This window comes from Haliotis asinina, chromosome 11 (genome assembly GCF_037392515.1).
Source record: "Haliotis asinina isolate JCU_RB_2024 chromosome 11, JCU_Hal_asi_v2, whole genome shotgun sequence".
Taxonomy (NCBI): Eukaryota; Metazoa; Mollusca; class Gastropoda; order Lepetellida; family Haliotidae; genus Haliotis; species Haliotis asinina.
In genome coordinates this window covers 15,078,887-15,105,189 of record NC_090290.1, presented here as the reverse complement: position 1 = coordinate 15,105,189, position 26,303 = coordinate 15,078,887, and the positions used below count along the sequence as shown (strand labels likewise).

Below are 26,303 nucleotides of genomic sequence, written 5' to 3'. Positions count from 1 at the left end.
TTAACATTAACATGTGACTATCTAAAAAAATCTAGCTCCATCAGGTGTTAAAAAATCCCATTGCCCGACGCACGGGAGAAGTCAGTTTTCATTTTTGGCAATCAAATAATGGTATCTTACTTGTCCGTGGGCTACTAGATAATTTCTGCTTACAGTTTCAAACTGCAAATAACCTTAGATTTCATTTCATATCTTCTCAAAATGTAGCTATTAAATTTTGCAATGATAATGAAGTAGGGTTATCTTTCTTTGCTATTTATCACTTTAAACATTAACACCAAATACCATGATAACTTATTCTTTCATAATGCCATCGTCATGATATGTCATAAAATATTAGGGCAAGTGGAAAATTAAGTCAGGATAAGTTCTTTCTTCAAGTCACTTGCCCTGTGGCTTTTACAAAACATTTTGAACCCCTGCCCATGTCTACAAATACAATCACAAAGAATCTAGATAGACATTAGCTTGGTCTTCTCACAAGGGATGGTCCTCTAGGTACCATACTGAATCCCAGACACACCCTCATCCCATTCCCCAATAATTACCGGTACTGGTAATAACCTCAAACAGCTCAACCATGAAATGGTCTGAAGGCTGTCACCTGTGAGATCCTTTAAAATATTTGGAAGGAGATATGGGAAGGCCATCATTTACAAAACATGTTATTTATTCAGATGATAACAAGTTCAATATGAATGAATGCACATATAAATACTCAAGTATTTCCATTCAGATGTTCCCTGTTCACTTGCGGTTCATTGTACATTGGAACTCCTTCCTCTTCAGATGCCAGAAATCCTTTCAAAGTATCATCAAAATAACTAACACAACAGACAGCATTTTGATATTTTGGACAATGAAATATTGCAAAATATTCAAACAAAATTGTCATTTTTGAAAGGATAAGTTGTGTTGTTGGCCACTGGAGAAGGAATATCCTTCCACAAGATGGAGTCTTCATGATGGTGATCCTAAGTGAGTTTCTTTGCCTTGTTGTACAGTGCATCGACAACCTTGCCCATGCTCTGTATCGTTTCAAGAGAGCTCTCGTATGTCTTGTCAACTGGGGTTTCATCAAACACAATCAGCACTCCGGCTCCTTGGTCCAGAATACCTTGGGATGAAAAATAATTGCTTAATATTGTTTTTGTTTGTTGTTTACAGGGATTTACAGGACGCAAATTCCTGCATTCTAAATGCTTTCAAGTTTACAATGGACGCAAACGAAATAGACTTGCGCGTCCACACAGACACAGGAAAAGTCCAAGAACGTTTTTTAATATGTTTATCAAGTAACAATAATATATAACTGAGTCTCCTACTAGCCAGGTTATGATATCATTTGCAGTTTAATTACTGTGTTGATCATGATACACAACACAATAACAGTAACTGAATTGCAACAATATTATAACATACTATTAATGATAATATTTAAGTGTAAGCAACCCCCATTTTGTGGTCCTGGACCGCTGAAAATTTAGAGTAAGAGTCCCAGGGATTCTCAAATACAGGACTCAAAGTAAATCCCTGGTGTTTACCATCACATTCACACTCGTAACAAGGATTAAACTTTCAAGTAGTGAGTGAGTGAGTTAAAATTTAATGTCACATCGGCAATATTTCAGCCATATCGTGACGGGAACGGAACATTAAAATGGAATATATGAGTATTATAACAATCAGTCGACGAAGGACAGTAAAACAACTAGAACATCACAGAAATGAATGTAAAACTAGTAGCTATGCCTAAAACAATGTATCTATAGAGGACAATACAATATAAAACCGGGCTATAGATTGCTAACAACTGAAGGTAGATCACCATACTAGGGACCATGGGGACTTACAGTACTTTTGCTACCTGCATGGACCCAGCTGGATTTACATCATCCCCTCAGCCGTCAGCAATTTCGGAAATCTAGCCATACAATAAAAATACACTTATACTACCATTAAAAACGTGGAAATTTAGAATTTACTTTGTATGTTTGTGGACTTACGTACCCTCTCAGGAGGACAATAATTTTACAATACTTCAACCCCCTTTGAGGGTACAGCCACCAACAATTCAAGTTACTAATTCAAACTACCAGTCATTAAAATACATCTATTTACAGAAACATATTATTCAAAATTCAACCAAAAAATCAATTTCTTTTAAAAAACCTATAATTAAATGAGAATTAACGCTGGTAAAAAGATCCTTAATTGTTTTAACTGTAAAATACTTATCCCTTGTGATGGAGAATTCAACACAGTCAAGCAGAATATGCTTGACCGTGACTCTCTCATCACAAGGGATACAAAATGGAGGATCCTCACCTTTTAACAGGTACGCATGAGTGTATCTAGTGTGGCCAACACGACATCATCGCAAAATAACCTCTTCAAATCTGGACTGACAACTCAAGTGGGTATAACCAATGTAAGGTTTTGTCTCATGTAATTTATTGATACCCACTTGGGTGTCCCACTTCTTTTGCATCAGATCACGGATATAAGATCTAATGGTGGCTTTGTAATCACTATAAGGAATAAGAAGTGGTGTCACAGATTTGTTGAGTGCTGCTTTAGCAGCAAGGTCAGCCAGTGTGTTACCAGAAATGCCTACATGGCTGGGTAACCAACAAAAGATGATGTCGTATTGGCCAGTAGCAAGATCATTATACAATTCAATAATTTCTATTAAAAGTGGATGTTTGCAAGAAATATTTTTAATAGCCTGAAGGCAAGAAAGAGAATCGGAATAGATTATATATTGTTTACTTTTCGGGTGTCTTTGAATATATTTGAGAGCTGTTAATATGGCGTTAGCTTCAGCTGTAAAAATAGAACTATTATCTGGTAATCTAGAAGATATTGTTCTGGATCCAATGACAGTGGCACAAGCCACTGCGCCACCGTCCTTGGACCCATCTGTAAATAAGGGTTTGTAATTGCTATATTTATGCTTTAATTGATGATATTCTTGTTTATATTGTAAGTCATTTGTTTCTGATTTTTTAAAAAATGTTAATGTTAGGTCAACTTGTGGCCTAACCAACTGCCAAGGAGGAGAAGAAAGAAGACGGGAAGGCGATATACTTTCCAGCTCAATACCGGCAGAAGAAATAAATGGTTTAATTCTGTGCCCAAGAGGTGGAACAAGAGAAGACTTTTTGTTATACAAATCCTCATAAAGGGGATTGAACACACAGTTATAGGCAGGGTTAGATTCATTAGAATATAATTTAGTAATGTATTGTAAAGACAATTTTATACGACGTTGAGTAAGAGATGGTTCATCGGCCTCAACGTAGAGACTATCAATAGGTGAAGTTCTGAAAGACCCAAGGCAAAGTCTTAAGCCTTGATGGTGGACAGAATCAAGAAGTTTAAGGTTGCTGTTGCAGGCTCCACCATATACGATGGAACCATAATCGAGTTTCGAACGTATGAGTGATTGATACAGGTGTAAGAGGGTTGCTTGATCCCCTCCCAACTTTGAGTTGGAAACAACTTTCAACAAGTCAAGAGCTTTCAAACATTTAGTTTTAAGGGACTTGATATGAGGCAGAAATGTTAAATGGGAGTCAAAGATTAGGCCCAAAAACTTGGCCTCCTTTACAACTTTGATGGGAGTGCCATCTAGAGATAGTTCAGGGTCCTTATGTGGTTTATATTTTCTGCAAAAATGTATACAGTTAGTTTTGGATTTAGAAAATTTAAAGCCGTTTTCAAGACACCATTTATTTATTTTGTTTAAACACAACTGCAGTTGTCGTTCATTAGTATGCATATTTTTCCCCACGACAAGAATTATTAAAATCATCCACAAATAACGATCCATCAATGGAATCGTTTAAAACTTTTGATAAACTGTTTATCTTTATGCTAAAAAGTGTGACAGACAAAATACTGCCTTGTGGAACACCCTGATCTTGATTGTAATGATCAGACAGGGTAGAACCCACTCTAACTTGAAACTGTCTGTCATTTAAAAAATTTGCTATAAATTGAGGTAAACGACCTTGCAAGCCGTAGTCATGTATGTCTCTTAAAATACCATATTTCCAGGTTGTGTCATATGCTTTTTCTAGATCAAAAAAGATAGACACAGCATGTTGTTTATTAATTAGTGCATTTTTAACAAATGATTCTAAACGCACTAAGTGATCGACAGTACTTCTGTTTTTACGGAAACCACACTGTATATCAGTTATAAGGTTATTTGTTTCCAAGTACCAAACTAGTCGATTATTTATCATGCGTTCCATGGTCTTGCAAACACAGCTAGTTAATGAAATCGGACGATAATTGGATGGATCCGTATGATCACGTCCAGTTTAGGTATGGGTACTACTATGGCGTCACGCCATGAGGGAGGAAAGTTACCCGATGTCCAAATATCATAAAAAATATTGAGAAGAGTTTCTAGGCAGGATTCTGGTAAGTGCTTCAGGAGATCATAATGTATGTTATCAGCTCCAGTAGCAGTGTCATGAGCTTGATCAAGAGCAGTATGGAGTTCATGAATAGAAAACGTTTCATTATAATCTTCCCCATTATCAGAATTGACATTAATAGTTTTCTTTTCTTGTTGTTTTTGATATTGCTGGAATTTTGGTACATAATTTGAAGAGGAAGAGTGTTTACCAAGGGTTTCACCTAGTTTATTAGCAATATCTGATTTATCAGTAAGCAATTGATCTCCATGTTTGAGATGATGGACAGTAGATTTAGTACCTTTACCTTTGATTTTCTGGACCATGTTCCATACCTTGGACATGAGTGTCCGAGAATTTATTTTGGACACATAATTTTGCCAAGATTGGCGTTTGTTTTGTTTAAAAGTACGCCGCGCTTTAGCATTTAAAATTTTAAATTTATTTAAATTATGTACCATAGGATGGCGACGGAAATAATGTTCTGCCTTTTTCCTTGCCTTCCTAGCTTGTTTGCACTCATCGTTGAACCATGGTTTTCTTATGTGTGGAACTACAGAGGAATTTGGTATACACTCATCAGCTATGGAATTCAGTTCATCAGTAAAACATTTAATAGCATCAGGAACGTCAATAAAAAGTTCGGGTTTAAGTTTTTCAGTACACAGTGTTTCATATAAAGTCCAGTTAGCCTTTGTAAAATTCCGCCTTGATGATGGAGGAACATCAGATGGAGTTACAGCTTTTAATATAGTAGGAAAATGGTCACTTCCACAGAGGTCATCGTGGACTGACGATTCGAATTCATTTAATAGTTCTGAATTTGTAAGTGACAAGTCGAGAGCAGAATAAGTCCCTGTACCAGGGTGTAAATATGTGTTGGAACCATCATTATAAATACATAAATCATTGTCAGAACAAAAGTCCTCCAACAATTTACCTCTAGTGTTTGTATTTACACTACCCCAGAGTGGGTTGTGGCCATTTAAATCTCCCATTATAATACAGGGCTTCGGGAGCTGATCATATAGAGCTTGAAGATCGGTTTTGGCAAAAGCCGAAGATGGTGAAATATAAAGAGAGCATAGCGTAAACGCTACATGTAAAATAATTCTCACTGCAACAGCCTGCATATTAGTATTAAGTGAAACAGGGCTTTGAATAACCTTTTGTTTGACTAGAATGGATGATCCGCCAGTGGCCCTATCACCCAGAGGTGAAAAACAATGATATGCATTAAAATGACGAAGGTCAAATGCATCTGTTTGTTTTAAATATGTCTCTTGGAGACATAACGCTGAAGGTGTGAAATCTTGGACTAATAGCTGTAATTCATGTAAATTAGTCCTCAATCCTCTGCAGTTCCATTGTACAATATTATTGGAATAAACTATCTTTTGGGGGGATCAACCCCGCACTCTTTTGGAGGGCGACAAGCTATGTGCCCTAGAATGGACGTTTTCAGAAACGTCCATATCTTCAAGAGACCCATTTTTATTAAACAATTGAATTTTATTGTGACCCCTTAGGAGCTCTGCCACTTTGTTGTTTTGAAGCATCAGACTTAGGTTTGGGTTTAGTTTTAACAATTTGTTGTCTATCAGCTGTTGAATGAGACTCAGAGCGTGACTGTGAAGATGACTTATGATCAGAGGACTTTGATGTAGTAGGAAGTGATTCCTCAGTCTGGGATGATATAGCAGGGTATAAAACCTGTGGGGAGTCGGAACTGACCCAAGTCAAGGTAGTTTGGCATCCTGTGGATGATTTTGTTATTTTAGAGCTGGATTCAGATGATGATTTTGCTACTGTAGCATAACTTTCTAGAAGGTCAGATCTCTTCACCAGTTTCTTTGCCTCAGAAAAAGAGATATTTTGGGTGAACTTTATTTTGTTAATCGCCATTTGCTCTTTCCATATTGGACACTGTTTTGACGAAGATGAATGGTCGCCAGAGCAGTTAGTGCAGTTTTTAAAGTCACTGTCACAATCTTCTGTTGTGTGTGTCTTCTCACCACAGTGAGCACACACAACAGACAATGTGCAGGTAGATACACCGTGTCCATATTTCTGACATTTAAAACACCTGAGCGGGTTGGGGATGTAGGTTTCAACTTGGATATTGCAGTAATCTGCCTTTACTGATTTGGGAGCATCTGGCAATGAAAAAGAAAACAGAGAGGTATTTGTTTGGATTGTTTCATTGTTTTTTCGGGTGGAAAAGCGCTTCACATACAGCACACCTTGATCCTTCATTTCGCATGCTATATCAAGCTCGGACATGTCAGCAAACAATCGATCACGATCTCTGACGATACCTTTACTTGTGTTCAAGGTCTTGTGAGCAGAAACCGTGACCGGAATGCCCACAAAAGATTCAATGTTCATCAGATTGGTTGTCTGCTGTTTCTTGCCACACTCTATTAGCAATGCACCCGAACGCAAGCGTCTAATGTTCTTAACATCCCCAGCAATACCTTGAATGCCCTTAGATACTGCGAAAGGGTTCAACTTCAATGGTGTCTATTCCGGAGTCTCAATAACGAGGAAACGTGGCCAATACTCAATCGATAGAGACGGTCTATGAGAAGTATCAACGGGATCATTTTCAAGTGGACGTTTGTTTTTTTTGGGGGGTATTTCATAAGCCATGATTGGTGTCATATGGTTCATCATCCGAGCTCCCCACCCACCACAGAGTATCACAAGGACAATGCTAAAGCAAGCAGGCCTCCAGCTTGCAGCACCAAGGATACCCGGATGTTATACTCCAGCAGAAGAATTAAGAGATTAATAATTCTACCAGATTGGCCCATGAGCCACCGCCTTCTGGCATAGGACTCTAGGCAAATTACAGAACAACATACTTCAAATTCAAAATGTTTTAGATTATAAAGCCAAGTCCAAATTTACAACGATTCCAAATGATATATGTGCATTGATAAATATAATAATGCCCCATGCACAGGGCTTGGCATGACCAGCTGATTGGTCGAACCGGGCCTATTCGACCACCCGTCTAGGCGAAGTCAGGGTCGAAGTGGTGTATTGAGCAACAGGAACACGGTTGCAAGCTCCTATTGCCCTCAACCACCAGGATCCCCTCCTCCGCCGACACAGGGCTGCAACCCAAGGCAAACGGGTTGGTGGACCAAATATCCCCCCGGGTCCACTAATTGGATGTCGGCGAGCTCTTGGCGTTACCCAGGAGCCACCACGAGGAGGTGGCTCGCCACGGGTGCCTAACTTTCAAGTAAAGTACACATTCTAGTACTTATTGCGGTTGAGTCTGGGTTTGAACCCACATTCTCAAACAGGCACCATATTATCTGTGATCTAACCTACATACTGAAACAGAATTTCTGCTGTAGAACTGGGATAGAAATTGGCAGTAGTCCAATTGACTTTGCTGAACTACCCAATGCTTAATGAGTGAGTGAGTGAGTTTAGCTTTATGCTGCACTCTGCAATATTCCAGCTATATGGTGGTGGTCTGTAAATAATCTAGCCTGGACCAGACAATCCAGGGCTCAACAGCATAAGCATCGATCTGGGAACCAATGACATGTGTCAACCAAGTCAGCAAGCCTGACCACCCGATCCCTCTTACGACAAGCCTAGTCGACTTTTATGGCAAGAATGGGTTGCTGAAGGTCTATTCTACTCCAGACCTTCACAGGTCACCCAATACTTAAGGTGTCAATATTTGGTCTGTCAATATACCTGTAATACTGCTGAGTGCAGCGTAAAACTGAACTCACTCACTCTGACCACCCAAGCCAAGCCAGCCACTTCATGTTGAGGTTACAGAGGACATTTGCTAGTACAGAACCACTATGAGGGACCTACAGACATCAGATGACTCTGCAAATCCAATTTTCTACTCACCATGGAACTTTCTGTCTAAAATCATCTGGGATAATTTCTTTTCTACTACTGCCTGTAAAAGAAAATATTGAGCGAATAAATCTCAACAAATACACAAGCTGGGAGCTTGTCCTTCATGTACGTGTCATTCAGAAAGAGACGTTTGAACATGTCAGTTAGCCATGATGTGGTATTTATCTTTAAACCACATGGCATATTTATCATGACAATACACATTGGATATGTATCATGCCAATACACATGGGATATGTTATCTTGCACTTGATACAGCTCTTTTATTCCCTAAGTTTGTATTTTCCCTCTTTGCCAATAAATCAAAACATAAATTGTTTTCAGACAGCAAAAGTGTAAGGGAAAAACACATAAACTTGGGGACATTGTGCATATTCTGCTATTTAGATGGAAATACCAGAAACTTTGCATAAAATAGTGCTTGAACAGTAACTGTTATCATTCAAATGTCTGCACATCAATGCAATGAATCATATTTACTATGATATAGGAGCTCTAAAACAATGCATAGTAGCATAAGCCTAGTATAACGATACAATACTGTATTATTTTCCCTACAGCACAGCCCTCCCTGCAATACAAAAGCTCAAAATGAAGTCCTGACCCTGACGCCTGCATCTGGCCTCCCTGGCAATTATTACAATCTGGCAATTATTACAATCAATATAATCAGAGACTATGCTTGAGTCTAGGGTCTGTCTGACCATACACCAACTGAACATACACTCACCACAGGTAACTTGATAAGGCCAGCTATGTGCTGTACCTGAACCCGAGAAAAGGGCTCGATGATTCTACACAGATTCTGTTCCAGTAAGTTGTCGTACAGTGTCTTCAGATGAGCATTCACGATAGGGTCTTCTTCTAGCTGGACCTTATATGTTGCCAGAGTCTGAAATAGGTACAAGTTGACATAGTCACATCCCAGACAGTTGCAGTGATTGATTGAATATATTTTATTTTACTTTATTTCATTTTATTAGGTTTTTTTATCTAAAATATCAATCAATCAATCAATCAATCAATCAATCAATCAATCAGCTGAAGTGAGTGTCAAGCCTGTTGCTTTAAACAATAATTTATCAGCATAATTGGGCAAACTATTCTGATGGTCAAGATTAGTAAGCAGTGAGAACAACAACTGTTCCCTTGGTAAAGATATTGTTATGTCTGCCAGAGTTACCTCCCCTTCACACAGATGTCAAGGCAACAGTCCTGGTAGAAGTCTACTAGCAAAAACAAGGGTAGATTCATACCAACTTTTATAGAAAATCTATTTGGTCAATAATTTGAATGTGTTAAAAGCTTTATTCTTAACAATGCTGGCACTAACATATATCATATTCAATCAATCAATTTCAAGAGTGAGGAAAAAACTATATGCAGGGTCTGACACTAACACAGGTATGTTCATCTGTATGCAGGAATATTGCTATTGAACATTCGTTGTCACCATTTGGTACTTGGCAAACATGTGCTATTGCTTAACACAATTTAGAACAAAAAATCATTCAAACAATCTTAATCCCATTAATAGGCAGTCAAATGCTCCATTTTTTCATTTTTGTTTATAAGTATGTTTAGTAAAGCTGACTTTGATTTAAGGGATAAATATACTAACACATAACACATAAATACGCTCACTAATTTCTATGTCTTGCTGGGCATCTTCCCAAGGCTGGAATATCTTGTCAAATACAGTAAACTCAGTGTTCAGATACCTGCCTGGTGAATCTGCGGGAGTGGCTATTTTCAACAAAGACTGCCAGATAACCAAATTCACCAGTCTGACTGTTGAGTTTAAAATTTAGACATGTATAAAGATATATTGTGGGCAGGAAAGTTTTAATCTGGACTGGCAAGTTTTGCCTGTAAACAGCCACATGGTTGTCACATAAACTCCATACAAAAGTCGTCATATGGCTGAAATAATGCTTATGCAACATGAACACTTAACTAACCCTACGTTGTAATGAAACATGTGCCAACATGTATTACCTTCTGAAAGTCTGCCAGAGAGCGCTTGTGGCTAGCCTGGGCTATACTCTTCATGGCGTCAACCTCTTGACCTGTGTACTTGAGAGCCAGCTTGCCGCTTACGATAGCGTGTACTTCATCAGCACTATCATAGAAAGACAGGATTAGGTTACAGACATCTAAAACATGTCTACACTACATAGGAATCATCCTCAATGTGATCATACTCCATTGGGTAGCCAAATTGTTAGATCTCTCTCCACGCTGGAGAACCCGGTTCGATTCCCTACAAATGTTTCATTGTGTGATATCCATTTATAGTTCCCTACCATGATATTGTTGGAATATGTCTAAAAGCAGTGTAAACCCATACATACTCATTCTAAAAATTAAGACTGATTAATAATTTTTTATTGCCACATTTCAATTGTGTTAGGCTTTTTCCAAAGTCTAATTACAGAGTACATGAGTGTTTCAATTACACATATCACATTACAAGCTTATCAGCTTCATTTGGGACAACCCAATGCGATGAGGTTTTGACATTTACAACTAGCTCAAATTTGGATTTGAACATATGACCATAGATTTCTGGCATATCCTCGGGAGGCAACTCTGCCGAGACAAATGCTCCCTTGCCCAGATTTGCTTCATAAAACCATATGTGAAGTAACATTTTTGTATTCACTTCCTGGGATAATAAGTAGAGTAAACAAAAACAATATTTGATCAAATGCTACATCCACACACTTACAGATTCAGCATGATCTTGCATAGTAACATATATTTAAGTGCTGTGATAGCTTTAGGGCTGTCCACCGAATCATAGCCTTCGAATGCTTCGTAGAAATAGGAGTAAGCTGTCTTGAAGTCTCTCTCGTCAGCTGCATGAAGTATACCTGGTGAAGCGGAAAACAAACATGACTTTGGTAGACAAACATTGGTACACACTGGCAAATGTACTGGTATGAAGGGTTCAGAATGGCCAACATAATGGTAGGAAGGTTCAGACTGGTCAACATAATGGTAGGAAAGTTCAAACTGGTCTACATAATGGTAGGAAAGTTCAAACTTGTCTACATAATGGTAGGAAGGTTCACACTGGCAAACAATAGTAGGAAGGGTCAGACAGGCCAAGATAATGGTAAGAAGGTCAAACATATTGGTAGGAAGGTTCAGACTGGCAAACATATTGGTAGGAAGGTTCAGACTGGTCAACATAATGGTAGGAAAGTTCAAACTGGTCAACATAATGGTAGGAAGGTTCAGACTGGTCAACATAATGGTAGGAAAGTTCAAACTGGTCAACATAATGGTAGGAAAGTTCACACTGGCAAACAATAGTAGGAAGGGTCAGACAGGCCAAGATAATGGTAAGAAGGTCAAACATATTGGTAGGAAGGTTCAGACTGGCAAGCATATTGGTAGGAAGGTTCAGACTGGTCAACATAATGGTAGGAAGGTTCAGACTGGTCAACATAATGGTAGGAAAGTTCAGACTGGTCAACATAATGGTAGGAAGGTTCAGACTGGTCAACATAATGGTAGGAAAGTTCAGACTGGTCAACATAATGGTAGGAAAGTTCAAACTGGTCTACATAATGGTAGGAAGGTTCACACTGGCAAACAATAGTAGGAAGGGTCAGACAGGCCAAGATAATGGTAAGAAGGTCAAAGATATTGGTAGGAAGGTTCAGACTGGCAAGCATATTGGTAGAAAGGTTCAGACTGGTCAACATAATGGTAGGAAGGTTCAGACTGGTCAACATATTGGTAGGAAGGTTCAGACTGGTCAACATAATGGTAGGAAAGTTCAAACTGGTCTACATAATGGTAGGAAAGTTCACACTGGTCAACATAATGGTAGGAAAGTTCAAACTGGTCAACATAATGGTAGGAAGGTTCAGACTGGTCAACATAATGGTAGGAAAGTTCAAACTGGTCTACATAATGGTAGGAAAGTTCAAACTTGTCTACATAATGGTAGGAAGGTTCACACTGGTAAACAATAGTAGGAAGGGTCAGACACGCCAAGATAATGGTAAGAAGGTCAAACATATTGGTAGGAAGGTTCAGACTGGCAAACATATTGGTAGGAAGGTTCAGACTGGTCAACATAATGGTAGGAAAGTTCAAACTGGTCAACATAATGGTAGGAAGGTTCAAACTGGTCAACATAATGGTAGGAAAGTTCAAACTGGTCAACATAATGGTAGGAAAGTTCACACTGGCAAACAATAGTAGGAAGGGTCAGACAGGCCAAGATAATGGTAAGAAGGTCAAACATATTGGTAGGAAGGTTCAGACTGGCAAGCATATTGGTAGGAAGGTTCAGACTGGTCAACATATTGGTAGGAAGGTTCAGACTGGTCAACATAATGGTAGGAAAGTTCAAACTGGTCAACATAATGGTAGGAAGGTTCAGACTGGTCAACATAATGGTAGGAAAGTTCAAACTGGTCTACATAATGGTAGGAAGGTTCACACTGGCAAACAATAGTAGGAAGGGTCAGACAGGCCAAGATAATGGTAAGAAGGTCAAACATATTGGTAGGAAGGTTCAGACTGGCAAGCATATTGGTAGAAAGGTTCAGACTGGTCAACATAATGGTAGGAAGGTTCAGACTGGTCAACATATTGTAGGAAGGTTCAGACTGGTCAACATAATGGTAGGAAAGTTCAGACTGGTCAACAATAATGGTAGGAAGGTTCAGACTGGTCAACATAATGGTAGGAAAGTTCAAACTGGTCTACATAATGGTAGGAAAGTTCAAACTGGTCTACATAATGGTAGAAAAGTTGACTCATTGATCCTGACCACCCAGTCCCACTAATCAAGCCTTATGACAATCATTGGTTGCCGAAGACTATTTCTAAACCAGATTTTCATGGGATATGTCAGAAAGGAGTTACAGCTATGTTGTCTGGCACTAGTTATACATGATTCTGAGCCAGACAAACAACTGAATACAAGCATAACTTGAAAACACCCAGAAAAGCTCACCTGATTGCTGGTCAAGGGCAGCTTGTAGTTTGGGTGGGCAATAGATACCATTGGCTGTTGTTCTTCCGGATGTAAGTGCAGCTCTAAATGATAAACAAGATAAAATGAGGTTAGTTTACTGCCAGACAATCCACTGATCTACAGCAACAACGTTGATCCATGCAATTGCTGAAGATCAGTTCTAACTGAGATCTTCCTTGGGTACAAGTGAGATGAGTCTCTAATGTAGTCATCATTTGATGCGTAAAGGCTGGATACTCAAAATAACAGGGCATTTCATAATAGAATGTCTCACCCATTGCTAACTACATGTGGACCATTTTTCTAAACTACAAGTAGATCTTGAATGGAACTTGCAAAGAAGGAAGTGTTTCAAGTAAATATATCATGGTACTTAAAGGGGCACTGATGCGGAGCAATTTCCGTGGACTGGTGTAAACTTTTGTTATTGTTTTTCTCCCGTGCGTACCCGGATGATATCCCAGAATTCGTGACTGGTTCGTGACCTCTGCTGCGCATTCCGTAAGCGCAATTGATAGTTTAATTATAGACAGATCAACGTAGGTGAAGTCATTTTTACTTCATAACAAATGTATTTTGAAAACAAATGAAACACTTAGAAGGTTAATCATCTGCCAGTGGTAGAAATGGTAAAAAACTATTAGGACGGAAAAATAACGAAGCCAATGTACGTCTCTATATTTTGTCTCATAACCCTAATTGGTTTATTGTCATATTTGTATGATTCTGAAAATTAATAAAAGAACACACAATCTGCTTATACTCATAGTAAATTTCTAACATAACAGCAACATTTATACATTGTATAGATTGCCAATGTGGATCCTATTTCACACACATACGCGATCTAGTGTGTGTTTTCTGTCATACAGATTCTGCTGAATGCTACAAAAAATAAATGAAAACAAAATGCAAATAATGAATGTAAAACAGACTAATTTTATAGCAACAATGTCAGGCTACTACCTTGTTCAGGAATGTATCCATCAATATCCACGTAAAAGAAATCGTATTCCATTCATCTGCAGCTGGTAAATAATCCTGCTCTGTGTCGCGTGTCTTACAACTGTCTCATTTGCGAAAAAGTAACACATCGTTTCACGTCTTTTGTTGGTGAAAACCAGATAAACCTCTCATTGGTCTCCCAAGATAGCACACCTGGCAACTGATTGTATGATGTCAACTATTCTAAGTAATTTAGTTAACCAATAATGAGCAATCAATCAATCAACGCAAGGGTGGTTAATTCTTTGAAGGGAGGATGTTGTTTTTGCACTCACTCTTTACGACAGGGTGTAGTCATCTACACACACTGCCTTTTGACAAATCCGCTAGAAGATAAAAGTAATTAATCAATCAGTGTGTTATCGGTTAATCCTTTGATCGATGTTTGTTTTTGTAACTCAGCTGATAAACCCTCTTGCATCACTTACATGCACATATTACATAACATACAATACATTTGCCATTACAGACCTTAATTTATAATGTTGAGTATTTACTCCAGACAGGAGAAATGCCAAATGGGAACCTTTGTTGAGTAACCGAAGTGGTGCTACTACTAATTATACCTGTTATAAATTCATTAATTGACCATCCAGAGAATGATGACAAATAACACGTGTAGGTTTACACCATCAAACGCGAGTTACAGCAAGGAGGATGTAATCTCTGTGTCGCATGCAGCCTGAAAACACTTATGGGCCGAAACTGTTTTGAGGATACCAACGGAATTTCGTTACATAAGGAATACACACAGGCATTTGCTGTGTACTTGGGTAAATAGGTGAAATAAGGGGGTTTTTTTACGTAAGAAAATTTTCAGATTTCTCTACCAAAGGCAAAGTCATCGTTTTTTGTTTACGAATTCAAATAAATCAACTGTGTGTTTTTATTATCATAAATAATAAACCATTGTAGCTACCAAAATTTACGTATGATATTTGTTATCACAGCTGAACCAACACTCAAAACTACCTATATATATAAAGCTTTGCAATCTTCCGTACTGAAACAAATGGCTTGCTACGTGCCTGTAGACATCATATTTTCATGTAACATGATTAAATATCGAGGTTAAAAACACAGAAATAGGATCAAATTGGATCAGTAACTATACCATCCAAGCATCCGAAAAGAACTACACTGCTGGGATATTTGGTTACGATCAGACAAGGAATACCATGGATATTTTTGAACAAATGGCATATGATGGGCATCCGGCCTCCTGACTGTTAAGGTGAAGAAATTCTGCTAATATGGACAGGAGCCCAGTTCCTTTGTCCATCACGGTCGAAGGAGCGGGCGCTGACCAATTTGCGGTTTGGTTTCGTAATTCGACCGCTGGCGAGAAACATTATTCGCTCCGCATCAGTGCCCCTTTAACACAGAAACTTAAATGCTGACTGACTGTGTTTAGTTTTATGCTGCTTTTAGCAATATTCCAGCAATATCATGGCGGGGAACACCCAGAAAATGGGCTTCACACATTGTACCCATGTGGGGAATCGAACCTGTGTCTTCAGCGACACCCAAATGAGGCAGTTCCTTTTCAGCATGATGGCATAAGCCTTGTTTTGGCCTTTGGCTTGTTTGAGTGCATGTGTGCGTATTTTAAATCCTTAAACAGCAATATTTCAGTTACAAAATACAAGGTAGTTCTTATAAGATTGATGATGTTAGCCTCTTTTGGGAGTGAGTTTAGTTTTATGTTGCATTTAGCAATACTACAGCAAAATGATGGTGGCCTGTACATAATCGAGTATGGACAAGACAATCCAGTGATCAATTGCAACCACTAGCATGACCATCAATCTGTGCAATTGGGAACAGATGACATGTGTCAACCAAGCCTAAATATTCTTGCAGCGATCCATGCCATCAGGATATGAACACACACCATTAAACAAGCTGAACCACTCCATCCAAGAAGTTGCTTCAAGATTCTGGGGGCCTATTTGATCTGAAATAAGGTGGTGATATTTGCAAAAGACTTCTGACACTTCACAATTTCTATGTGTATACTATACCTTGAAGTGGTTAAATTATCATGCAATATTGAGCACTACACTTTTTCAGGAAAGTGCAAATTCTAGTAATTTTGGGGGTTGCGTCCTTCCTGAGATTTGAGTCTAGAGCCCACTTGCAAAGCAAGGCATCTAACCTTGTCACACTTGTCAGAGGCGTACATAATGCTGTCAGACTTTCATTTTCATGGAAACTATGGCAGCTAGAAAGGTGATCGGTACCTGACTCTGAGTGTGTGGGATGCAATTCCAAACGGGACTCAACACAAATAAATACTATGTTCTCTACTTTACTGAGAAACTGTAGTCTCAAATAATCGGTATGTTCCACTGAGTAGCCCAGCAGTTAAAGCGTTCTTTTATCACACCTATGACCCAGGTTCAACTCTCCACATGGGTACAATGTGTGAAGCCCATTTGTGGTGTCCTTCCCAATATAGCAGGAATATTGCTGAAAGGGGTGTAAAACTAAACTCACTCAATCCATTTTACAATATATTTCTAGTTTATTTGTATTTTCGTTGTTCAACAGTGACTGCCAGTGAGTGAGTGTAGTTTTACGCGCCACTCAGCAATATTACAGCTATATGACCACACTCTGTAAATAATAATCGACTCTGGACCAGACAATCCAGTGATCAACAACATGAGCATCGATCTGCGCAGTTGAGAACTGATGACATGTGTCAACCAAGTCAACAAGCCTGACCACATGATCCCGTTAGTTGCCTCTTACAACAAGCATGGGTTGCTGAAGGCCTATTCTAGCCCAGGACCTTCACGGGTCACTGGCTGCCCGTAATCAACAATGTGGGCCAGGCACCCAGTTACCTAAAGTAATCCACAGCGAGGGTATGATTACCAGTGTCTAAGCATACCTGTTACATCACATCACACTGTGTTGGCTTGATGGATGAAGAAAGCCACAAGTGATGCAGTGAATGAGTGAATATGGCTTCACGCAACTCTATGTAATATTTCACAATTTCCAGCAACAACACGGCGGCAGACACCAGAAATGGCCTTCACACACAGTAACCATGTGGGGAATTTCATGTGAAAGCTTTAACTGCCACTCAACTGCTCCTTCAACCAGTGAGTGAGTGAGGTTAGTTTTATGCTGCACTCAACAATATCCCAGATACATGGCGGCAATCTGTAAATAACTGAGCCTGGACCAGACAATCCAGTGAACAGCATGAACACATCAATCTGGGAACTGATGACGTGTCAACCAAGTCAGTGAGCCAGGTCACCCGATCCTGTTAGTCGCCTCTTCCGGCAAGCTGAGCCGCCTTTAATGGCAAGCATGGGTTGCTGAAGTTCTCTTCTAAGATGCTGAAGACCTATTCTACCCGCACCTTCATGGGTCTTCAACCAATGACCACACATCTGGTGCTGACAAACCAAGAATGAGGGCAGATCAGGTTCAAACTACATTTGGGGCATTCTCATCTTAACAACCTTGCCATCTGTGCTCACCATGTCTATTTTCTATTCACATACATATTATTGCCAGTGTTTGCGGTAGGTTTTGTACAAGTGTATGCAGAAATAAAATTATAAATACATAGTCCAAATCTTTTGCATGTGAATCCTGAATCATGTTAAATTTTTTTGTTTATCTGTATGTTGCGGTTTTAAGGTACTTTTTAAAACCATGTAGCTCAGAATCTATGCATCGAAAACACACCCACAAAATATTTTTTGCATGGTTTTATTATTTTGTTGTGTGATAAAACGCATGTTTCTGTGTTAACGCAAACACTGATTGCTAGTTTGTTTGTTGTTAAACAGAACCCTCAGCAATATTGCAGATATATGATGGCGGTCTGCAAAATATCAACTCTGGACCAGACAGTTCAGTGACTAACATCATGAGAATCAATCTACCCAACTACGTATGTCAACCTAGTTTGCAAGCCTGGAATGTTATTGCCTAAATTAAGTATGAGAACCTCTTTATGAATTGCAGTGCATATTTCATATGTTGGGAGCTGAATTGTTTGACAATGATGAGGATGTACATGCATGATTTATTTTCTCTCTGCTGATGGAGATATTACTAGCAGCCATTTTGCAGTTGTTGACAAACGGGAGATAACTTGACAGGAATATCACTCCCATGATTCCAATGTTTTCAAACATATTTGATGCAAAACAAATGCATGACAAGATGTGGGGTTAAATGACATCAATTATTATGAAGCTGGGAATACATATTGTTTTGAAACAATAACAAATAGCAGCATTTTGATGTACAGGTTACACTGTGGATCTTATTACCTGGCTTTTGGCAGGTTGGAGAGTGCATGGTAGATCTTGCTCTCCAGGAGCTGTACCTCCACCAGCAGAGCCTTGTCATCCAGCTTCTTTAGCTCTCTCAGTAGGCTTGATGCTGTAACAAATCCCGGGGTCGTTACACATTGCAGTCAGTCATAGATTTACCTCATGCTTGTTTTTAGAGGCACTGTTGATTGGTAGTGACGACATGATGAATTTGTGTTGTCATACCCAGACTTGGATGCTGGATATAGCAATAACTGGTTTGTTGAAGTTAATTATGAAGAGGCTCCCACACCCACAACCACCCAGTCACGATTGTAAGTAGATGGAGAAATGCAGAAAGGGGGTTGGTCTTGGTGTGTTGTTATACGCTGCACTCAGCGAATCAGACAATCCAGTGATCAACAGCATGAGAATTAGTCAAATCAATTGTACAAAAAGTGGGAAAAAAACTACACCAATATCATATAGTCATGTACAAACAGGATTCTACGCCAGACTAACAGGTGACTGAGCAACAATTTGGACTGAAAATCAATTACATCACTCCCAGTCAGACAGTGAAAAACATTAAAGCCATGAATCACAGATATCATATTAATAGGTCAAAGTAGTAGTGGAGATAAATAATTATCTCACAGGACATACAAAAGTATCCATCAAACATCAACATAGTTAAAGCAGTGACTGTAAGCATGTTTGCTATATAAGATCATCATCATCATCATCATCATCATCATCATCATCATCATCATCATCATCATCATCATCAATCAACATCAATCAACTACTTGTTTAAATCTCCAAGCTGCTATTGAAGGGGAAAATATTTAAATACAAAAGGTATTTTAAAACCTGTACTGCAACTAACATTATTTCTTTCTTCAAAACAAGATTCAGAAAGACCTACTTAAAGACTTACAAAAGAAATGGTGTATTATCTGCATGTTTGTGACAACTCTTACCTAGCGCCAGCGCTCCCTGATAACTCTTGGTATCAAAGTAGAGAGCAATGAGCCGAGCCTGTAAAGGAACAAAGTCATTTCAATATTCCTGACAGGATGAGTTTGTTTTCAGAAATTTATCTACCTGGTTGGTTGGTTGTTATTTAACGCCAGAATCAGCAGTATTTCAACTACATGGCATCAATCTGTAAATACCTGAGTGTGGACTTGACAATCCAGTGATATAACAGCATGAGCAGTGATGACACGTGTCTACAAATGCAGTAAGTCTGACCACCCAGTCCTGTTAGTCTCATCTTGTAGTGAGTGAGTGAGTTTAGTTTTACGCCGCACTCAGCAATATTCCAGCTATATGGCGGCGGTCTGTAAATAATCGAGTCTGGACCAGACAATCCTGTGACCAACAACATGAGCATCGATCTGCACAATTGGGAACCGATGACACGTGTCAACCAAGCCAGCAGTCTGACCACCCGATCCTGTTAGTTGCCTCTTATGGCAAGCTTTTTATGGCAAGCATGGGTTGCTGAAGGCCTATTCTACCCCGGGACCTTCACGGGTCGTCTCATCTTGTAACAAGAATGGGTTACTGAAGACAAACTTTACCATCAGTTTTTATTATTTACAGATCGTATCCATATAGCTGGAATACTGCTCAGTACTGCATTAAACGAACCAAATAAAAATGTCCTCCATTTCCTCTGCTCACCTCTAGGGCTTGCCTTAGGAATGTCCTCTTTTCATCTTTAGCCCAGTCTATGCATTCCTGACAGAGTTCAACCTGAAAACAGTGAGTGAGTGAGTGAGTGAATTTAGTTTTACGCCGCTTTTAGCAATATTCCAGCAATATCACTGTGGGGGACACCAGAAAATGGGCTTCACTCATTGTACCCATGTGGGGAATGGAACCTGGGTCTTCGGCGTGATGAGAGAACACTTTAACCACTAGGCTACCCCACCGCCCTCAACCTGAAAACAATATTCAGTGAAAATTACCATAACTAGTAGTGTTCCAAATAATTGAAATAATCGAAGATTGGTCGTAGTGGTCTAATGACCAAGAAATTGATCACATTTTTGCATAATCAAACACGACTGATTTTTGAGCCACTGTTCTAGTGTTTGAAACATTTGACAATAAGACTGAAAAAAAAACTTACTTGGCCTACTGAAAAGTCATAACTGAATTTTTTCATGAAGACTTCAGGAAGTTTATGTTCATGATATATTAGTCATCACAATTATCAGCTGTGAGATTTCAACCAATACTTATCACTACTGACAACCAAGAAGGATTCTGAAAAATATCACATATGCAAACAACATCTGGACAATCTTGTAAAATACCAAACCAAACACAACTACTACCATTTCCAAAAGGGGCACAAATGGTGCAAAAAATATCTTATTCAAGAATAAACATGATAAAACCCCATATTAATCATTGTGTACAGAGTACATTTTGAATGGTTTTATCGTAGCCTATGGAACTATAGCTCCAGAGGACTATCAATCAGTAATTACAATAATTATGTTATACTTCTTGTCAAGAAGTTGGTACAATCCATATTGTTGTGTGTTCAGCAGGAACCAATATGTATTTTTTTTCTGCATTCATTTTTATATGTATTAGGTGTACATTTCTGTGTTGCATTAAACTTGCAGTGAGGGAGTATGGTTTTCTGCCCCTTTTAGCAATATTCCCGCAATTATATGGCAGACATCAGAAATGGGCTTCACAAATGGTACCCATGTGTGGAATCAAACTTTCGCCCTTGGCGTGATGAGCCAACACTATAACTGTATGTCTACCGCAGTGCCCTGCATGGTACAGAGACAAACATTGGACTATGCCACTGAACCAGACTCTCCAATCTACTGACAGGTATGGGTTGCTTGGGAGGTTTAATAAACCCAAGTAAAAAATCTTAAAACTTTGAATATGTAGTATGATTTTACCTTGAATGTCTTGTTTATTTGAGACAAACTGAAAGTAGTTATTCCGTATTTTGTAGATGTAGCATTCCATCACCCATCCCATACATAACAATATTGTATTTAATTTTCAATATAATGCATAGATATAAGATTTCAGGAGACCATTTTATCAGACTGTCTTAATCACAAATAAGTGAACACAGTCAACAACAAGCTACATGATTGGTGCAGCCGTAATTATTCAAGTAACTTCCACAATACATTCTGATTGACCTCAGAAACACCAGTGGCCCTGGTTATCATGGTGATACTAGTATAAATAAACAAAGAAATGTGTATAAGTACAGCAAGGTGAGGAAACGCATACATTCAGAAAGATGTACTTATAATTCAATGTAACAAGTTCCGGTATCAACAATACTTATCTTTACCTGACAACTCCACCCCTGTACACACACGCACCCACCCTACTCCCCACAGACAGAGTATACCCAGGGATTGGGAAAGGCAGGGGACATGGGCCATTTGGTACATTAGAATGAAAAATGGCCCATTAAGATTTGGAGACTTATTGATACAAGGGCAGTGGCCCATTAAAAATTCAGGAAGTGGCTAATAATCCAGAAAAATGGCCATTGTCAAAGTTCTCTTTCCCAATCCCTGTGTACCCTAAATGACATGGTAATTCATACAGATTCACCTTCCTGTTCAAGCCCCTGCTGTGACAAGTTAACATATTCTTAAAAAATCCCAAGCAGTTGCCATGGATACAAGATAAACAGTTCTGTAAGCATACCTCTTTACCAGTTCCTGCTTCCATGTCCAAAAACAGGTCAACAAGTGCTCGCACCAACTTTGCTGCCTTAGCTTTGCTCACCATACCGAGAAATGGTCGAGTGAACTTGATCAGGCCTGCTAACTCTGAAATCCAAATAATCAGTCAGAATACACTACCATGTACAAATATGGCAGCCATGTGAATGCACAGTAACAGTTCTGATAATGGTAGAGCCATAACTAGTGTTCAAAATGTGACAAAGTGAGTTCTCATTTGGGTGGTTTGATCAATGATTAAAGAATCCTTCTGACAAGCAAAATCTTACAGCTACAAATGTAATGTAACTTAAAAACTTATAAACACAATGATAAATGATTAGGGGTGAAACGATCCTCTCACCATAGCACGGTATATATTGTGGTGCAAGGCCTTCGGGTCGGTCCATTTCAGTACATGAGATATGATCATAACACAGAAAATTGACAAGAGCCAAACTAAACCATACATTGCTTAATAACATTTATACTCCTTGGTAAATGCAATTTTCTGCATAATGAGCTCTTTGAACAACATGTTTGAACTTGCAGTGATGTAACTGAAGTGGGGATTTCACATCTACGATTTGTAACACCTCGTCATTGGTGCAAATGATATGACATAACATAGGCAGTTACAGAAGTTATAACATGATCAGATGATTGGACAAATATTTCTAGTTGAAATAACTGAGAAAGGAACCCAGGTACTGATGTCTTGCTGACTTGTAGATCTAGGTAGACAACATTCAAAAGATTATGACAACATGATTTCTAGACATTTTAGAACAGCTTATAAAAAGGTTTTTAAAATGGTGCTATGAAACCAGAAAATACCAAATTTTTGGATTCCATTGCGGTATACCAAACCAAAGACCAAATACTGCGGTATACTGTTTTGCCCATATAAATGATATCACATTCACTGTGAGCATACACTGATACAGAAAAGGTAAGTGACTTGATCAAAATTATAGTCCTTTAGTTTTTGAATCTTACATATTCAGAATTCTAGATTTATTTCCTGTTGTTTTAACTCTACATTTATTCACCTCTGGCATGTTGAATCAACATGATTACTTTCTTTTTAAATGTAGCATGTCACATAAATGTTTATTTACCTGTGATATGTCATAACACTGTCTATCTTTGCCTGTGATGTCATAATACTGTCTATCTTTGCCTGTGATATGTCATAACACTGTCTATCTTTGCCTGTGATGTCATAACACTGTCTATCTTTACCTGTGATATGTCATAACACTGTCTATCTTTGCCTGTGATATGTCATAACACTGTCTATCTTTGCCTGTGATGTCATAACACTGTCTATCTTTACCTGTGATATGTCATAACACTGTCTATCTTTGCCTGTTATATGGCATAACACTGTCTATCTTTACCTGTGATATGTCATAACACTGTCTCTTTGCCTGTGATATGTCATAATACTGTCTATCTTTGCCTGTCATATGTCATAATACTGTCTATCTTTGCCTGTGATATGTCATAATACTGTCTATCTTTGCCTGTGATATGTCATAACACTGTCTATCTTTGCCTGTGATATGTCATAACACTGTCTATCTTTGCCTGTGATATGCCATAATACTGTCTATCCTTACCTGTGATATGTTGTCTTAATGTGTATCAGTACCAGTGGCATGTCGTACTACTGCCCATTTACCTGTGGTATGTTGTCTTACCATACATTATTGTCTATTTACCTGTGGCCTGTTTTGTTTCTGCGAAGAGAGCACCAAGCTCCAGAACAGCCTGTTCTTTGACCTTCACCCATTCTTCTCCCTTGTCTCCGCTTTCTCTCTTTACTGGAAACATGTGAATGTGGTACAAATGTATGATGGACTTAAAAGAAGTTAAAGAACATACAATTCTTTTACATTACTACAGCTATCTGTCAAGACATAACTACTGTTATATGCATGGCCCTAGATAAGTGTCAGTGTATGTATTGACAAGAAATATGCATGATACAGTAGAAGCTAATTTAGAAAATGTAGCAGATATGCACCACAACAATGGCGTATAATCTTCAAATCATTTAAAGACATATTTATCCGAATTAAGTGGTGGTTTATTGTTTATTGACTTGAATACACAAGAGTAGCAATGTTGCGATGTATATAAGAAACGAAACACAAGATTACTGATATGCCATTAAATTCCTTCCACTACTCGAAATGTACTCTTAAATTTTGCCAGAACTCCTGTATTGAAAAAGTAAGTAGTACATACTCCTGATGTTGAAAAAAGGATCTTGAGCCCTGAATATGAGATAAATGGAAATGCTGCAATTATTTTCAGAAGCATATTGGACTGCAATGACTTAAATCAAGCTGAAATACTTGCCCAAATAGTGTACAAAAATGCTTAAATTTAAGTATGGTAAGGATTCACCTTCATGCCAAAACATCGCCTGAAGTTTTAATATTAATAATAATGGCTGACTGAGTTTGGATTTACAACATTCCAGTCACATCACAGTGGGGAACACCAAAAATGGGGTTAATTTATGATAATGATGGTAGATCTTATACATGATCTTTATACGACAAACTGATTAGTTTGGGTTTAGAACAACAATATAAAAACCAAAGACCTAATGGGTAAGAGTTCCGTCCATACACCCCACCCCATCAAAACCCCAAATTACACATTAAAATGCACGTCTCACCCTAAATAAACATCCAATATACTAGATCTAGAACAGGTATAAACAGTCAGCGAACTTATTTCAGTTGTTGGAATATTACATCAGGGAAGTTCTCCGCTGGAGCAAGTCTACTATGTGAAAAGAGGAAGGTTCAGGCGGAACTCTTCACGACATAATCATTGAATATCCTAGATCCATGGACTCGCGAATTTAGGAGACAAAGGTACACAGTGGTACATGTGATGTGTTTCCTCTCGCGGATTCGACTCGTGGGGCACTCTTTACAGCAAACAATGATGCCCGATAACAATACAAATATTACCTTAATCTCTTTGACTGCGCTGAAATAACCCACTGATGCCAGTGATGATTCAAATTTGATATGTTGTTGACATGTGTTGTTTGCATGATTTTGCACAATTTGAAGACCGGCAAATCAAGCAGGAAGACAATGAGACAAAATCTTTTGCAAAATTCTTGTAAACTGTGGGAAAGCAGAGGGGCTGTAATATAGTTTCGACGACTTCTTACCTATTCCTGATAAAATATCAATTGCTCCAGCCTTATTCGTTACTTTGAGTGCAAGTGCTTTCTCCAACTCAGCGGCAGCCATGATGATCGGATATTTGTACCGGAATTCTTGGTACACAACCGGTCCTTACCGTTTTCTTTACGAAAATACCAAAAGCAATTATGATGGATATGATTGCTCAAAATAAGTGCGATAATTTACAACAGTACAAACCAAAAACAACATAACATGAAATAAAGATATACATCCAAATGTTATTGATGTTATGTGCGCATTCAAAACGCATCTAATAGTAGGACATAGGAAAATAGTTTAATCAAGGGAAGTAATTATCAGTGAACCGAAGACAGGGTTGCCGTTATTAAAAATATTTTTGGTTCACTCGGTTTAAATTTCTGTATGCATGTACCTTACACGGTCCGTACAAATTACCTTTGTCATGCAACAAAATTGTTGGTTGTTGTCTTCCCCCAAATCCAGAGAGAGAATCTGAAATTTGGAAAATTATTTAAACCAATGAAACAGAAACCGCACCCATCGATCGTCGTTTAAAAAAATCTTCTTTAACAAAAAGAACAAAACAATAATAAATATATATATATATATATATATATATATATATATATATATATATATATATATATATATATATATATATATATATATATATATATATATATATAAAATTAAATAAATGAAATAAATAAAACAAAATAAACTTTAAATATAACCGTATG

The 26,303-nt window shown here is 38.3% G+C and overlaps 1 protein-coding gene across 1 annotated transcript; it reads right to left on the bottom strand.

Annotated features, from left to right (window-relative positions):
* Positions 1-652: 652 nt before the first annotated feature.
* Positions 653-25,893, bottom strand: LOC137255684 (26S proteasome non-ATPase regulatory subunit 11-like). The gene is made up of 12 exons (XM_067793170.1): positions 25,566-25,893; positions 24,088-24,189; positions 22,344-22,468; positions 20,319-20,390; positions 19,610-19,667; positions 18,645-18,756; positions 13,312-13,394; positions 11,062-11,206; positions 10,329-10,452; positions 9,061-9,222; positions 8,319-8,370; positions 653-1,117 (listed from the first exon to the last, which is right to left on the bottom strand). The coding sequence occupies exons 1-12, from the start codon at positions 25,645-25,647 to the stop codon at positions 975-977; spliced, it is 1,260 nt and encodes a 419-aa protein (XP_067649271.1). The 5' UTR covers positions 25,648-25,893; the 3' UTR covers positions 653-974.
* Between the last annotated feature and the right edge of the window lie 410 nt (positions 25,894-26,303).